Source organism: Macaca mulatta, chromosome 14 (genome assembly GCF_049350105.2).
Source record: "Macaca mulatta isolate MMU2019108-1 chromosome 14, T2T-MMU8v2.0, whole genome shotgun sequence".
NCBI lineage: Eukaryota > Metazoa > Chordata > Mammalia > Primates > Cercopithecidae > Macaca > Macaca mulatta.
In genome coordinates this window covers 7,567,434-7,584,541 of record NC_133419.1, presented here as the reverse complement: position 1 = coordinate 7,584,541, position 17,108 = coordinate 7,567,434, and the positions used below count along the sequence as shown (strand labels likewise).

Below are 17,108 nucleotides of genomic sequence, written 5' to 3'. Positions count from 1 at the left end.
TTACAGGCATGTGCCACCATGCCTAATTTTGTATTTTTAGTAGAGACGGGGTTTCTCCATGTTGGTCAGGCTGGTCTCGAACTCCTGACCTCAGGTGATCCATCTGCCTTGGCCTCCCAAAGGGCTGGGATTACAGGTGTGAGCCACTGCGCCCAGCCCACTTCTTTTTGAATTTCAATGTTCTGATCCATAAAATTAGTGTGTTGTATTAGGTTATTACCCTGGTCCCCTTTAATTCTAACATCCTATAATTATCTATTTAAAAGTAGAAAGCGGCCGGGCGCGGTGGCTCAAGCCTGTAATCCCAGCACTTTGGGAGGCCGAGTCGGGCGGATCACGAGGTCAGGAGATCGAGACCATCCTGGCTAACACCGTGAAACCCCGTCTCTACTAAAAATACAAAAAACTAGCCGGGCGAGGTGGCGGGCGCCTGTAGTCCCAGCTACTCCGGAGGCTGAGGCAGGAGAATGGCGTAAACCCGGGAGGCGGAGCTTGCAGTGAGCTGAGATCCGGCCACTGCACTCCAGCCCGGGCTACAGAGCAAGACTCCGTCTCAAAAAAAAAAAAAAAAGTAGAAAGCTGTTACCTATTTCCTGTGGGTGCAAACTGTATTATTTTGTTCCTCTCCTCCCTAAAAGACTTGTCAGAAAAAAAAAAGAGTCTCATATCAGCCTCAGTTATGCAGTAGAACCTGTGCTGTCTTGGAAACTCTTCTTATAGAAGAGCAATTTATATAACCCCTTCATGAACAGATGGATCTTCTGGATATTTATCTCCTACAGAGATGGGAGAACAGGCCAGGTGCAGTGGCTCACACCTGTAATCCCAGCACTTTGGGAGGCTGAGGTGGGTGGATCACCTGAGGTCAGGAGTTCGAAACCAGCCTGGCCAACATAGTGAAACCCGTCTCTACTAAAAATACAAAAATGAGCTGGGTGTGGTGGTGCATGCCTGTAGTCCCAGCTACTCGGGAGGCTGAAGCAGGAGAATCACTTGAACCTGGGAGGCGGAGGCTACAGTGAACCAAGATTGTGCCACAGAACTCTAGCCTGGGTGACAGAGCGAGACTCTGTCTCAAAAAAAAAAAAAAAAAGATGGGAGAACAAAGACCTTCTTTGAAGGATCTTGCTTAGATGACAGAAGTGGGAAGACATATAGGAGTCACAACTGCCTGTCTTATACCAAGTAGCTCAGGCCTTCTTTTTACCTCTCCTGCCTTCATGAAGACTAAGAAAACTCCTAACTTTAATGGCTTGCCTACTATATGCCTCCTCTTCTCCCTGTATTAACTGTGTGTGAGAGCTTCCCCCCTTGGTTTCCAGTATTGGAACTCAGCATGTTCTATTTCTGGCCCATTTTAGGCAGCTGACACACAAGAGTTTGGGACCAAACTGCACAAAGTATTTCGTGAGATCACTCAGCACCAATTTCTTCACCACTGCTCATGTGAGGTGAAGCAGGTAAGTGTAAATAATCAGTACTTTGGTGGGAATCTTCCATTTTGATATATGGGAATCCTGAATTGAGGGTGGGTAGGTACAAGTGTTTCAGACTGCATAATCTGAGGTCAGCTTTTCAGCAAGGAAGTCTGTGAAACAAAATCATCTGTTTTCTATCTCTCAGGAACGACTATCCCACTGGTTGCCTGGTGTCCAATATCTTGAAAGCTGTTGTTTCATATGTTGTATCCAGGATTTTTGTTATTTCAGGCCCAAGGGTAGATTCAGTCCCTGTTACACCATCTTGTCCAGAAGACACTGTAGGATAACTTCATCTTTAATCTCTCTTATTTATTCATCCTATAATTTTAGTTCCAGATAAGTCAATCCTACTGACTGGAGCCAAGAGAGCCAGAAAAGTGGGCTTCAGTTAGACGACTACCACCAGCTAAACTTGGAATCTGGAGAAACAGAATTTCCTGCTAGGATCTCCCTTCACTCATTAGAGGAGACCATCACAAAACCAGTTAAAAGCTATTTGACCTCCTTGAGGGTAAAGACCCCAACTAAGAAAATTCTAGATCTCCAGCATCCAAAAAGGTGAAAAGATAAAAGTGGATTTTTTTGTTTGTTTTTTTGGGGTTTTTTTGGTTTGTTTCTTTTTTTTTGAGATGGAGTCTCCCTCTGTTGCCTAGGCTGGAGTGCAGTGGCATGACCTCGGCTCACTGCAACCTCTGCCTCCCAGGTTCAAGCGATTCTCCTGCCTCAGCCTCCCGAGTAGCTGAGACTACAGGCGCCCACTACCATGCCAGGCTAATTTTTGTATTTTTAGTAGAGATGGGGTTTCACCATGTTGGCCAGGCTGTTCTCAAACTCCTGACCTCAGGTGATCCGCCCACCTTGGCCTCCCAAAGTACTGGGATAACAGGCTCAAGCCACTGTGCCCGGCCCATAATTGACTTTTTTTTTTTTTTTAATTATTATTATACTTTAAGTTGTAGCATACATGTGCATAACGTGCAGGTTTGTTACATATGTATACTTGTGCCATGTTGGTGTGCTGCACCCATCAACTCGTCAGCACCCATCAACTCGTCCTTTACATTCTTTACGTCCTTGCCATAATTGACTTTTTAAAGCACAAATAGTAACACTGTATTATAATATTTATTGCCTATGGAGAAGTAAAATATATGACAATAATAGCACAAAGACCAAGAGGAAAGAAATGGAAAGATACTATTGTAAGGTATTATACTATATGTGGAGTGATATAATACTAATTGAAGGTAAACTGATAAATCAAACCCACAGTGAAATACCACGTTATATTTACTACAACATTATTATTTAAAAAATAGAAATTAAGCATTAGTAAAGATGGGGAGAAATTAGAATCCTTGTGCATGTTAGGTGGGAAAGTAAAATGGTACAGGTGCTGTCGAAAAAAAAATAAATAAAAATAAAAAATAAATAAATTAATAAAAGGAACCAGCTGGACATAGTGGCTCATTCCTGTAATCCCAGCACTTTGGAAGGTCAAGACAGGTGGATCGCTTGAGCTCAGGAGTTCAAGACCAGCCTGGACAACATGGTGAAACCCTGTCTCTACAAAAAAAGAAAAAGAAAAAAAATTAGCCAGACATGGTGACATACACCTGTAGTTCTGGCTACTTGGGAGGCTAAGGTGGAAGGATTGCTTGAGCCTGGGAGGTCAAGGCTGCAGTGACCCAAGAATGTGCCACTGTACTCCACCTGGGTGACAGAGCCAGACACTGTCTCAAAAACAAATAAATAAAAGGAACCATTAAAATAACACAACAAGGCCGGGCGTGGTGGCTCACGGCTGTAATCCCAGCACTTTGGGAGGTCGAGGGAGGCAGATCACCTGAGGTCAGGAGTTCGAGACCAGCCTGGCCAACATGGCGAAACCCCATCTCTACTAAAAATACAAAAATTAGCCGGGTGTGGTGGTGCGTGCCTGTCATCCCAGCTACTCAGGCGAGTGAGGCAGGAGAATCACTGGAACCTGGGAGACGGAGGTTGCAGTAAGCCAAGATCGCGCCATTGCACTATAGCCTGGGCAACAAGAGTGAAATTCTGTTTCAAAATGAATAAATAAAACAAAATAACACAACAAGGAGTTGTAAGTCAAAAAAGGAAATAAAATGAGAATCATAAAAACTCAACCCAAAAGACAGAATGGCCAGGTGCAGTGGCTGACACCTCTAATTCCAGCACTTTGGGAGGCTGAGACGGGCGGATCACTTGAGGTCAGGAGTTCAAGGCCAACATTGTGAAACCCCATCTCTACTAAAAAAATTAAAAATAAATAAAAATTAGCCCGGCATGGTGGCTCGCACCTGTAGTCCCAGCTCCTTGGGAAGCTGATGCAGGAGAATTGCCTGAAGCCCAGGGGCAGAGGTTGCAGTGAGCCAAGATCGTGCTACCACACTCCAGCCTGGGCAACAGAGTGAGACTCTGTCTCCAATAAAGACGGCAGAAAATGAGGAAAAGGGAACAGAGCACATGAGACTAATAGAAAACACTTATCAAGATGATATATTTTGGCCGGGCGTGGTGGCTCACGCCTGTAATCCCAGCACTTTGGGAGGCCGAGGTGGGCAGATCACAAGGTCAGGAGATCGAGACCATGGTGAAACCCCGTCTCTACTAAAAATAGAAAAAAATTAGCCGGGCGCAGGGGCAGGCGCCTGTAGTCCCAGCTACTCGGGAGGCTGAGGCAGGAGAATGGCGTGAACCCGGGAGGCGGAGCTTGCAGTGAGCCGAGATTGCGCCACTGCACTCCAGCCTGGGCGACAGAGCGAGACTCCGTCTCAAAAAAAAAAAAAAAAAAGATGATATATTTAAACACTATCATATCAACTATTCCATTAAATGTTAATGGTCTTGCCAAGCGCAGTGGCTCAGCCTGTAATCCCAGCACGTTGGGAGGCCAAGACAGGCAGATTGCTTGAGCTCAGGAGTTCAAGACTAGCCTGGCCAACACGGTGAAACCCTGTCTCTACAAAGTATTAAAAAATTAGGCCAGGCACGGTGGCTCACATCTGTAATCCCAGCACTTTAGGAGGTCAAGGTGGATGGATCACTTGAGGTCAGGACTTCGAGAGCAACCTGGCCAATATGGTGAAACCCCGTCTCTACTAAAAATATAAAAATTAGCCAGGTGTGTTGGCACACACTGTAGTCCCAGCTATTTGGGAGACTGAACCCAGGAAGCGGGGGTTGCAGTGAGCCAAGATCACGCTACTGCACTCCAGTCTAGGCATTGCAGCGATACTCCATCTCAAAAAACAAAAAAAAATTGCCGGGCGCGGTGGCTCAAGCCTGTAATCCCAGCACTTTGGGACGCTGAGATGGGCGGATCACGAGGTCAGGAGATCGAGACCATCCTGTCTAACACGGTGAAACCCCGTCTCTACTAAAAAAATACAAAAAACTAGCCGGGCGAGGTGGCGGGCATCTGTAGTCCCAGCTACTTGGGAGGCTGAGGCAGGAGAATGGCGTAAACCCAGGAGGTGGAGCTTGCAGTGAGCTGAGATCCGGCCACTGTACTCCAGCCTGGGTGACAGAGCAAGACTCCGTCTCAAAAAAAAAAAAAAAAAAAAAAAAAAAAAAAGCTGAGGCCGGGCACAGTGGCTCACGCCTGCAATCCTAGCACTTTTTGGGGCCAAGGCAGGTGGATCACTTGAGGCCAGGAGTTTGAGACCAGCCTGGCCAACATGGTGAAATTCTGTCTCTACTAAAAATACAAAAATTAGCTGGGTGTGGTGGCACATACCTGTTGTCCCAGCTACTGGGGAGGTTGAGGCAGGAGAATCCCTTGAACCCTGGAGGCGAAGGCTGCAGTGAGCCGAGATTGCACCATTGCACTCCAGCCTGGGCAACAGAGCGAGACTCCGTCTCAAAAAGAAGGAAAAAAAATTAGCTCGGTGTGGTGATGTGCACCTGTAGTCTCAGCCACTTGGGAGGCTGAGGCAGGGAGGATCACTTGAGAATGGGAGGCAGAGGTTGCAGTGAACAGGATTGCACCATTGCACTCCAGCCTCGGTGACAGGGTGAGACCCTGTCTCCAAAAAAAAAAAGTAAATGGTCTGAATAATCCAATTAAAAGGCAGAGATTTACACCTTATACAAAAATTAATTCAAGATGGATTAAATACTTAAATGTTAGACCTAAAACCATAAAAACCCTAGAAAACCATAAAAATTCTAGAAGAAAACCTAGGCAATACCATTCAGGACATAGGCATGGGCAAGGACTTCATGACTAAAACACCAAAAGCAATGGCAACAAAAGCCAAAATAGACAAATGAGATCTAATTAAAGAGCCTCTGCACAGCAAAATAAACTACCATCAGAGTGAACAGGCAACTTACAGAATGGGAGAAAAATTTTTGCAATCTACCCATCTGACAAAGGGCTAATATCCAGAATCTACAAATAACTTAAACAAATATACAAGAAAAAAATCAAACAACCCCATCAAAAAGTGGGCGAAGGATACAAACAAACACTTCTCAAAAGAAGACATTTATGCAGCCAACAGACACATGAAAAAATGCTCATCATCTAGGCCGAGCGCGGTGGCTCAAGCCTGTAATCCCAGCACTTTGGGAGGCCGAGACGGGCGGATCATGAGGTCAGGAGATGGAGACCATCCTGGCTAACAAGGTGAAACCCCATCTCTACTAAAAATACAAAAAATTAGCCGGGCGTGGTGGCAGGCGCCTGTAGTCCCAGCTACTCGGGAGGCTGAGGCAGGAGAATGGCGTGAACCCGGGAGCTGGAGCTTGCAGTGAGCTGAGATCGCGCCACTGCACTCCAGCCTGGGCCACAGAGCCAGACTTGGTTTCAAAAAAAAAAACAAAAAACAAAAAACAAAAAAAATGCTCATCATCACTGACCATCAGAGAAATGCAAATCAAAACCACAATGAAATACCATCTCACACCAGTTACAATGGCAATCATTAAAGTCAGGAAACAACAGGTGCTGCAGAGGATGTGGAGAAATAGGAACACTTTTACACGTTGGTGGGACTGTAAACTAGTTCAACCATTGTGGAAGACAGTGTGGCAATTCCTCAAGGATCTAGAACTAGAAATACCATTTGACCCAGTGATCCCATTACTGGTTATATACACAAAGGAGTATAAATCATGCTGCTATAAAGACACATGCACACATATGTTTATTGTGGCAGTATTCACAATAGCAAAGATTGGAACCAACCCAAATGTCCATCAATGATAGACTGGATTAAGAAAATGTCGCACATATACACATGGAATGCTATGCAGCCATAAAAAAGAGATGAATCCATGTCCTTTGTAGGGACATGGATGAAGCTGGAAACCATCTTTCTGAGCAAAACCATCATTCTGAGCAAACTATTGCAAGGACAGAAAACTAAACACCGCATGTTCTCACTCATAGGTAGGAACTGAACAATGAGAACACTTGGACATAGGGTAGGGAACATCACACACCAGGGCCTGTCGTGGGGTTGGGGGAGGGGGTAGGGATAGGATTAGGAGAAATACCTGATGTTAATGGGTGTAGCATACCAACATGGCACATGTATACATATGTAACCTGCACGTTGTACACATGTACCCTAGAACTTAAAGTATAATAAAAGACACACACACACACACACACACAAAGGCAGAGACTGTTAGACTGGGTAAAGAAGCAAGAGCCAATAACATGCATCTACAAGAATCTCACTTTAAATATAAAGACAGAAAAAAATTCAAAGTATAGAAAAAGATATGCCATGCTTACCCTAATAAAATAGAGCTGAAGAAGCTATTGTAATATCAAAGTAGATTTCAGATCAAAGCATATTACCCGGGATTAAGAGAGTGATTTCATAATGAAAAGATCAGTTAATCACAAAGACAATAGTCCTAAACATTCATGCACATTTTTTTTCTTTTTTTCTTTTTTCCTCTTTCATGCACATGTTAAGAGAGCTTTAAAATACATGATACAGGCCGGGCGCTGTGGTTCATGCCTGTAATTCCAGCACTTTGGGAGGCCAAAGTCGGGGGATCACAAGGTCAGGAGTTTGAGAGCAGCCTGGCCAACATGGTGAAACCCCATCTCTACTAAAAATATAAAAATTAGCCTGGCATGGTGGCGCACACCTATAATCCCAGCTACTCGGAGGGAGTGGGGGGTCTGAGGGAGAATTGCTTGAATACAGGAGGCAGAGGTTGCAGTGAGCTGAGATCATGCCACTGCACTCCAGCCAGAGTGACAGAGTAAGACTCTGTCTTGGGGAAGCACGGGGCAGCGGTGGGGGGTGGGGGGAAACATGATACAGGCCATGTGTGGTGGCTATGCCTGTAATCCCAGCACTTTGGGAGGCCGAGGTAGGTGGACCACCTGAGGTCAGGAGTTCGAGACCAGCCTGGCCAACATAGTGAAACCCCGTCTCTACTAAAAATACAAAAATTAGCTGGGTGTGGCGACATGCGCCTGTAATTCCAGCTACTTAGGAGGCTGAGGCGGGAGAATTGCTTGAACCCGGGAGACAGGGGTTGCAGTGAACCAAGATCACACCACTGCACTTCAGCCTGGGCGACAGTGAGACTCTGTCCCAAAGAAAACAAATAAAACCATGATACAGGGGGGCTGGGAATGATGGCTCACGCCTGTAATCCCAACACTTTGGGAAGCCGAGGCAGGTGGATTACTTGACCCCAGGAGTTCAAGACCAGCCTGGGTAACATGGCAAAACCCCGTCTCTACAAAAAAAGAGAAAAATTAGCCAGGCATGGTGGCACATACCTGTAGTCCCAGCTACTTGGGAAGCTGAGGTAGAAGAATTGCATGAGCCCAGGAGGCAGAGGTTGCCATGAGCTAAAATCACATCACTACACTCCAATCTAGGTGGCAGCGAGACCCTGCCTCAAAAATAAATAAAATAAATAAATATACATAAAACTAATAGAACTATAAGGAGAAATAGACAAATCCAAAATTATATTTCAAGATTTCAACAATAATTCTCTCAATAATTGATAGTTTTGATAAGTAGAGACAAAGTCAGAACAATGCTTTCAATCACTTTGACCTAACTGGCATTTATAAAAACACTCTGTTCAGCCACAGAAGAAGAATATGCATTCTTTTCAAGTGCATAAGGCACTTTTAGCAAGATAGAACATATTCTAAGGCATTAAATATGTCTCAATACATTTTTAAAGGATCTAAGTCATAAAAGTATGTTTCTGACTATAATAGAATTATTACAGCAAAATCAGTAACAGAAATCTAGAAAATCCCTAAATATTTGGAAACTAAATGACACATTTTTAAATAACCTATGAGTTAAACACAGAAATCAAAGCGATATTAGAAATATTTTAATTTAATTAAATGGAAAAGCAAATTATCAAAATTTGTGGGATGCAGCTGATGTAGTATTCAGAGGGGAAAATGCCTGTGTTAGAAAAGAAAAAAAGGCTCAAATCCATGATACCACTTTCCAACTGAAACTGGAATAAGAAGAGCAAATTAAACACAAATTAAACAGAAGAAATGAAATAATAAAGATCAGAATGGAAATCAGTAACATAGAAACCAGAAAAAACAATAGAGAAAAATCAATGAAACTAAAAGGGGGCTCATTTAGAAGATTAACAAAATTGATAAACATTTAGCCAGACTAATCAGAATAAAAAGAATGAACACAAATTGTCACTATCAGAAATCAGAAAGGTAGCATCAGATATTAAAAGGATTATCAGAATATTTTGAACAACTTTACAGTACATTTGACAACTTAGATGAAATGGACAAATCCATTGAAAGATACGAAGTTCACTCAAGAAGAAGTACCCCATGCACCTGATAGTTCTGTATCTATTTTTAAAATTGAATGTTTAAAAATCTTACCATAATATCCTCAATATATAAATAACTCTTTTTTAAAACTCATTAATAAAAACACAACCCAGTTTTTTTAAATGGGCAAAATATTTGAACACACTTCACAAAAGAAGCTACAGATACACAAATGGCAGATAAAGATGTAAGATGCCCAACATCATCATTCGCAACAAAAGTTCAAAGAACCACAATGAGGTAATCATTTCACACCACTGGAATAAAAGGACTGACTATGCCACATGTTGACAAGCATGTGGAAGAATGAACTCACATACACTGTTTGTGCAAATGAAAAATGGTACAAGCACTTCGGAGAACAGCAGTTTCTTAAAAAGTTAAATACACACCCATCCTATGACCGAATAGTTCTTTCACTCCTAGGTATTTACCCAAGAGAAATGAAAGCATATCTCCACACAAAGACTTGTACACAAATCTTCATGGCCCTTTTGTTATAGCCCCCAAAATGAGAAACAACCCAGTATCAACAGGGAAATGGATAAACAAATTGTAATAGATTCATATAAAGGAATACTATGTGGCAATAAAAGGAAAGAACTATTGATACACACAGTGACATGGATGAATCTCTGAGTAGCATGGCGCATGAAAAAATGGAGAAATAAAGGAGTACATACTGTTTGATTGCACTTACATATAATTCTATAAAATGCCAACTAATCTATACAGGTCAGTGGTTACTAGAGGATGGGAGGTGGAAGAGTTGGAGGGAATGATTATAAAGGACAGCAGGACACTTGCAGGGAGATGAGTATGTTCATTATGTTGACTGTGATGGTTTCACAGGTATGTACATGTGTACTTAAAAACTGTACATTTTTGGCTGGGCACAGTGGCTCAAGCCTGTAATCCCAGCACTTTGGGACGCCGAGGTGGGTGGATCACGAGGTCAGGAGTTCAAGACCAGTCTGGCTAAGATGGTGAAACCTCGTCTCTACTAAAAATATTTTAAAAATTAGCTGGGCGTGGTGGCAGACCACTATAATCCCAGCTACTTGGGTGGCTGAGACAGGAGAATTGCTTGAACCCAGGTGGCAGAGGTTGCAGTGAGCTGAGATCATGCCACTGCACTCCAGCCTGGGCGACAGGGTGAGACTCTGTCTCAAAAAAAAAAATGTACATTTTCTATATATGCAGTTTACTCTGTTAGTTTATATCTCAATAGGTATAAAAACTATAGACACTATTTCTAAGAAAATGAGTAACGGCCTTTGGTACCTCCACTGCATCTACTCTGTACCTTGTACTTCTGCTTGCCTGATTGGGTGGGGAAGTTCAGGTGCCCAGGCACCCAAGAATCAAAGCATCTCGTGGACTTGACCATCCTCCTTTTCAGTGTGACCAGAGAGGCACAGAGCAGTAGTAAAGCCGTCAGTGCTCCCTTCACCACACCTTTCATGGCTGGCTGTGCTTTCTAGGATGCACTTCCCAGGAATGCGTCTGCCATTCCTTTCAGCTGCTTCACCGCACATACTCTTGCCAGTTTCCCTCTGACTTGGAAAGCTGCTGTCCACGCCTTGCGCAAATAAAGCTAAAATCCATTATATCAGTTTCCTGGGAATGCTGTCAGAAATTAACATCAACTTGAAGGTTTAAGAACAACCCAAGGGCCGGGCGCGGTGGCTCAAGCCTGTAATCCCAGCACTTTGGGAGGCCGAGACGGGCGGATCACGAGGTCAGGAGATCGAGACCATCCTGGCTGACACGGTGAAACCCCATCTCTACTAAAAAATACGAAAATTTAGCCGGGCGAGGTGGCGGGCGCCTGTAGTCCCAGCTACTCGGGAGGCTGAGGCAGGAGAATGGCGTAAACCCGGGAGGTGGAGCTTGCAGTGAGCTGAGATCCGGCCACTGCACTCCAGCCTGGGCGACAGAGCGAGACTCCGTCTCAAAAAAAAAAAAAAAAGAACAACCCAAATTTATTCTGCCACAGTTCTGGAGGGCAGAAGTCCAAAATCAAGGTGTTCGTAGGGCCACACTCCCTCCAAAGTTACTAGAGGAGAGTGCTTCCTTGCCTTGCCTCTTCTAGCTTCTGATAAAAACTGTTCCTTGGTTTCTTGTAGCTTGCATAACTCCAAACTGTAACTCCATCTTCACATTGCTTTCTCCCTGTCTCTCAAATCTGTGTTTTTTTTTTTGTTTTTTTTTTTTTTTTTGAGACTGAGTCTTGCTCTGTCGCCTAGACTAGGGTGCAGTGGCACGATCTCGGCTCACTGCAACCTCCACCTCCTGTGTTCAAGTGATTCTTCTGCCTCAGCCTCCCGAGTAGCTGGGATTACAGGCGCCTACCACCATGCCCGACTAATTTTTGTATTTTTAGTAGAGACAGGGTTTTGCCATGTTGGCCAGGCTGGTCTTGAACTCCTAACCTCAAATGATCTGGCCGCTTTTTGGCCCTCTCAAAGTGCTGAGATTACAGGCAGGTAATTAGGGATTTAGGGCCCACCCTAAATGCAGGCTGATCCCATCCTGCAATCGGAATTACAATTTGAGACTTTTCTCAAGCTCACATTCACAAATTCTGGGGGTTAGGATTTGGACATATTTGGGGTAGGGGAGAATGCAGTTCACTACAGCCATCCACATCTTCAGCTTTCTAGGGACAGGTTCAGGGTAAGGCATGTGCTGTTATCATAGAACCCAGGATATATGGGCAGAGGGACTCCTCAGGATCTAGGAGTGTTTCAGCGTCTGAATTCCTTTTACTTGGGCCTCTGTAGTACCCCAGTAAGACCTAAAAAAGGTAATCTGGGCCAGGCGCAGTGGCTCACTCCTGTAATCTCAGCACTCTGGGAGGGCAAGGTAGGTGGATCACTTGAGGTCAGGAGTTTGAAACCTGCCTGGCCAACATGACAAAATCCTGTCTCTACTAAAAATAAAAAAAATTAGCTGGGCCTGCTGGCACACGCTTTGTAAGTCTCAGCTACTCAGGAGGGTGAGACATGAGAATTGCTTGAACCTAGGGGGTGGAGGTTGCAGTGAGCCAAGATCGTGCCACTGCACTCCAGACTGGGTGACAAAGCAAGACTCTTGTCTCAAAAAAAAAAAAAAAAAAATCTGACCTGTTTTACCCTGTTCTTTTGCTATAGTCATGGCTCATAGCCTCAGGGCTATTCATAGCCCAATTAATTTGGCAGATGGCTAGTGAACTCAAGGTCTTACCAGTAGTCATAGGTCTTGGAAAGAAGGAACACTTACTGAATCCCTAATCTGTGCCGAGATTTTCATTTTAATCTCTGCAAAGATGTTATAAGTTAGGTCATAGTTTTCCCACTTTAAAGATGAGGAAACTGATTACAGAACTTTCATAATTTGCCCAGAATCACATAGTCAGTAAATAGCAAGGCTAGAATTTGTACTGAGATCTCTTGGCTCTAAAGCCTGGTAATATTGTTAACACAGAGGACTGGGTTGCAAGCCAAGGGCATGAGTGATCCAGGTCATTGAGTAGAACCCATGCTTCTCCACTCAACATCCTCATCAGGTTTCCCTCTGGTAATGGCCATTTAGTGATAACTAACTTGTTAGCGGTACAAGAGTGGCACCCAGTGGCTTCAGCTGGAACTACAAGACTAAGGATGATAGGTCAAATTCTTTCACCTCTGGGTCATTCTGTTTCCATTTCTAAACAGGAAAGGTAGAATAGCTGACCTCTTGAGTAATAGGGAAGAAAATCATCTATTATATGCTCTATTGAGGAACTGAAAAAATGAGGGAGTGTGTATTTAGAGTGAATATATTCAGGGAAAGGTCATGCAGGAATGGAGAGGGTATTATTTTTGTTTTTATTTTTTTAGAAACAGGTTCCCGCTATGTTGCCCAGGCTGGAGTGCAGTGACTATTCATAGGTGTGATCATGGTGCACTACAGCCTCGAACTCCTGGGCTTAAGTGTCAGCCTCCTGAACTGGAACTACAGGAGTGCATCACTGCACCTGGCTAAGAGTGGATATTTTAAGCCTGAATGTTGGAACAGAGACTGTGGGCCAGGATGGAGTGAACAAGATAGTACTCCAGGGTTTAGTGTCATAGGTGTATGTAGGGACTGAGAATTTAAACCCAGAATGAGCAGGAGTAGTAACAAGGAGGCAATTTTCTAAGGAAAGGCATTGTTTCCAGTGGGTGAGGGGAGGGGTAGACTAGAAATAAATGTCCCATAGAATGTTAAATCCAAGGAGGTGTATCCTGAGGTCAGGGCTGTCTTATCTGGGGAACCAGGTGATTAATGAAGGGTATGCAAGGCTCCCAGAGAGGCCCAGAGCTTCATATCTCAATGTGGGTAGTTCCTTGATAAGACCAATTTCAAGATAGGAGAAAGATTTATCTATGACATGAGATTTTCCAAGCTAAAGCAAAAAAAAAAAAAAATTCTCTCTCAAGATAAAAATGTTTAGAAAATATCCGGTTTCTTCCTTCACGTCTTTAGTATTACTTTTGCCCTTCCTGTGTTCCTTGGAATGTAATTACTTGGGAACTAAAATTTGTTTTAGTAAACAATATATGATAGGTCTCCTATGGAGATAATTCATATACCATAAAATTTACCACTTTAAAGAATAAAACTCATTAAGTATATTCACTATGCTGTGCAGCCATCACCACTAAATTACAGAACATCTCCATCATGCCATTAGCAGTAGCTGTTCGCATTGAGTCCCAGTTCCCCTCTCCCTTCAATCCCTGGCAACCACTAGTATACTTCCCATCTCTGTGGATTTGCCTATTCTGGACACTTCATATAGATGGAACCATACAACATGTGGCCTTTATGTGATTTCTTTCATTTAGCGTGTTTCTAAGGTTCATCTATGTTGTACCATATAACAATTTCATCCATTTTTATGGCTGAATAATAGTCCGTTGTATGGATATACCACATTTTATCCATTAATTAGTTGATTAACACAAGTTTTTTCCCACTTTTTAGCTATTATGAATATGCTGTTACAAACACTTTTGTGTGGACATGCTTGTAACTCTATTGGGTATCTGTCTAGGAGTAGGATTGCTGAGTCATATGGTAACACTATGTTTTAACTTTTTAAAGAACTTTCGAGCTGATTTCCACGGTCTGCACCATTTTACATTCCTGCCAGTGCTGTGTGATGCTTCCAGTATCTCTATACCCTCATTAACTGTTGTCATTATTTTTCTTATTGCCATTCTAGTGCATGTGAAGTAATTTCGTGGTTTTGATTTGCATTTCTCTAATGAATATTTATGCTGAGTATCTTTTCCATGTGTTTACTGGCCATTTGTATATCTTCTTTGAAGAAATGTCTATTCAAATCTTTTGCCCACTTTTAAATTGGTTTGTTAAATTACTGAGTTATGAGAGTTATTTACCTTGGGCCAGGCATGGTGGCTCATACTTGTAATCCCAGCACTTCGGGAGGCTGAGGTGGGAGGATCACTTGAGCCCAGGAGTTTAAGACCAGCCTGGGCAACATAGTGAGACCACGTCACTACAAAAAATACAAATTTTTTTTTTTTTTTTTTGAGACGGAGTCTCGCTCTATTGCCCAGGCTGGAGTGCAGTGGCCGGATCTCAGCTCACTGCAAGCTCCGCCTCCTGGGTTCACGCCATTCTCCTGCCTCAGCCTCCCGAGTAGCTGGGACTACAGGCGCTCGCCACCTCGCCCGGCTAGTTTTTTGTATTTTTTTAGTAGAGACGGGGTTTCACCGTGTTAGCCAGGATGGTCTCGATCTCCTGACCTCGTGATCCGCCCATCTCGGCCTCCCAAAGTGCTGGGATTACAGGCTTGAGCCACCGTGCCCGGCCCTTTTTTTTTTTTTTTTTTTTTTGAGACGGATTCTTGCTCTGTCACCCAGGCTGGAGTGCAGTAGACTGATCTCGGCACTGCAACCTCTGCCTCTCGGGTTCAAGTGAATCTTCTGACTCAGCCTCTTGAGTAGCTGGGATTACAGGTGTGAGCCACCACGGCTACTTTTTGTATTTTAAGTAGAGACGGGGCTTCACCGTGTTGGTCAGGTTGGTCTCAAACTCTTGACCGCATGATCCGCCTGGCTCAGCCTCCCAAAGTGCTGGGATTACAGGCATGAGCCACCATGCCTGGGCTATAAATAAATTTTAAAAAGAGTTCTTTAATTTGGATAAAAGTTCCTTAGCAGGTATGATTTGTAAACGTTTTCTCCCATTCTTGTGGACTGACTTTTCACTTTTGTTCCTGGGAAGCACAAATTTTATTTTATTTTTTATTTTTTTTTGAGATGGAGTCTTGCTCTGTTGCCCAGGCTGGAGTGCAGTGGCGCCATCTTGGCTCACTGCAAGCTCCGCCTCCCGGGTTCACGCAGTTCTCCTGCCTCAGCCTCCTGAGTAGCTGGGACTACAGGCCCCCGCCACCACGCCCGGCTAATTTTTTTGTATTTTTTTTTTTTTAATTATTATACTTTAAGTTCTAGGGTACATGTGTATAACATGCAGGTTTGTTACATATGTATACTTGTGCCATGTTAGTGTGCTGCACCCATCAACTCGTCAGCACCCATCAACTCATCATTTACATCAGGTATAACTCCCAATGCAATTTTTTTTTTTTGTATTTTTAGTAGAAGTGGGATTTCACCGTGTTAGCCAGGATGGTCTCTATCTCCTGACCTTGTGATCCTCCCACCTCAGCCTCCCAAAGTGCTGGGATTACAGGCTTGAGCCACCGCACCCGGCCAGGAAGCACCAATTTTTATTTTATTTTATTTTATTTTTGAGATGGAGTCTGACTCATCACCCATGCTGGAGTGCAATGGTGTGATCTCAGCTCACTGCAACCTCCACCTCCCAGGTTCAAGCAATTTTCCTGCCTCAGCCTCCTGAGTAGCTGGGATTACAGGCGCCCGCCACCATGGCCAGCTAATTTTTGTATTTTTAGTACAGGCGGGGTTTCACCATGTTAGCCAGGCTAGTCTCGAACTCCTTACCTCAGGTGATCTGCCTGCCTTGGCCTCCCAAAGTGCTGGGATGAGCCACCACACCGGGCCACAAATTTTTAATTTTGAGAAGAGGATATCTATTTTTATACATCTGTATTCTTGAAAAGGAGCTGGGAGAATTGGGTCCTGGTCTCAGTAAGAATCTCTTTTTCTCTGTGCAAATTATTGAACTAACCAGTGTGGCAGGGCTCTAGGAGGCTACAGATGACTACAGAATACATCCTGTGGCTTCCCAGGTTTGACTTTCTCAAACTTACCTTGTGTAAGGCACTCAGGTAGCTGTAAAGTGATACAGGCATGATGGCCCTTGCCTTTGAAGGGATTTAGGGTGTAGAAAATGGACATATGCACATTACTTGATGAATGGGCACACAGGATACTTGCAGAGTATGCAGAGCCCGAGGAATGGGCAGGCAGTAGCCAAGAGACTGGAGCTCAGAGAAGAAAGGATGTGCCGTGAGTGGCCAGAGTGCAGAAGGATCCACAGAGGGAAACCTTGAGGACTAGAGGGTGGGTAGGGAGATTCGTGAGCCAGGAGGAAGAAGGAGTTCCAGGTGAGGGCAGACAACCTTGTGAGGTCAGTGAAGCCACCAGGCACACTCCTTTTTCACTAGGGCTCGTTCATGTTTCTGCAAAACTCACTTAGGACTTCTAATTTTTTTAAGCAGCTAACCCTAGAGAAAAAGGACTCAGCCCAGGGCACTGAGGACGTACCTGATAACAGCAGCCGGGAGCTCCTAGCAGGTAAGGTTTTAGCTTTTCAAGTGAGCCCTG

At 43.9% G+C, this 17,108-nt stretch overlaps 1 protein-coding gene across 1 annotated transcript in view; it reads left to right on the top strand.

Annotated features, from left to right (window-relative positions):
* Positions 1 to 17,108, top strand: part of TOP6BL (TOP6B like initiator of meiotic double strand breaks) — a 108,707-nt gene that overhangs the window by 83,795 nt on the left and 7,804 nt on the right. Inside the window, exons 13-14 of the mRNA XM_015113604.3 lie at positions 1,362 to 1,460; positions 17,003 to 17,078. Coding sequence (XP_014969090.3) covers positions 1,362 to 1,460; positions 17,003 to 17,078 — 175 coding nt within the window. The remainder of the gene's footprint in view (positions 1 to 1,361; positions 1,461 to 17,002; positions 17,079 to 17,108) is intronic.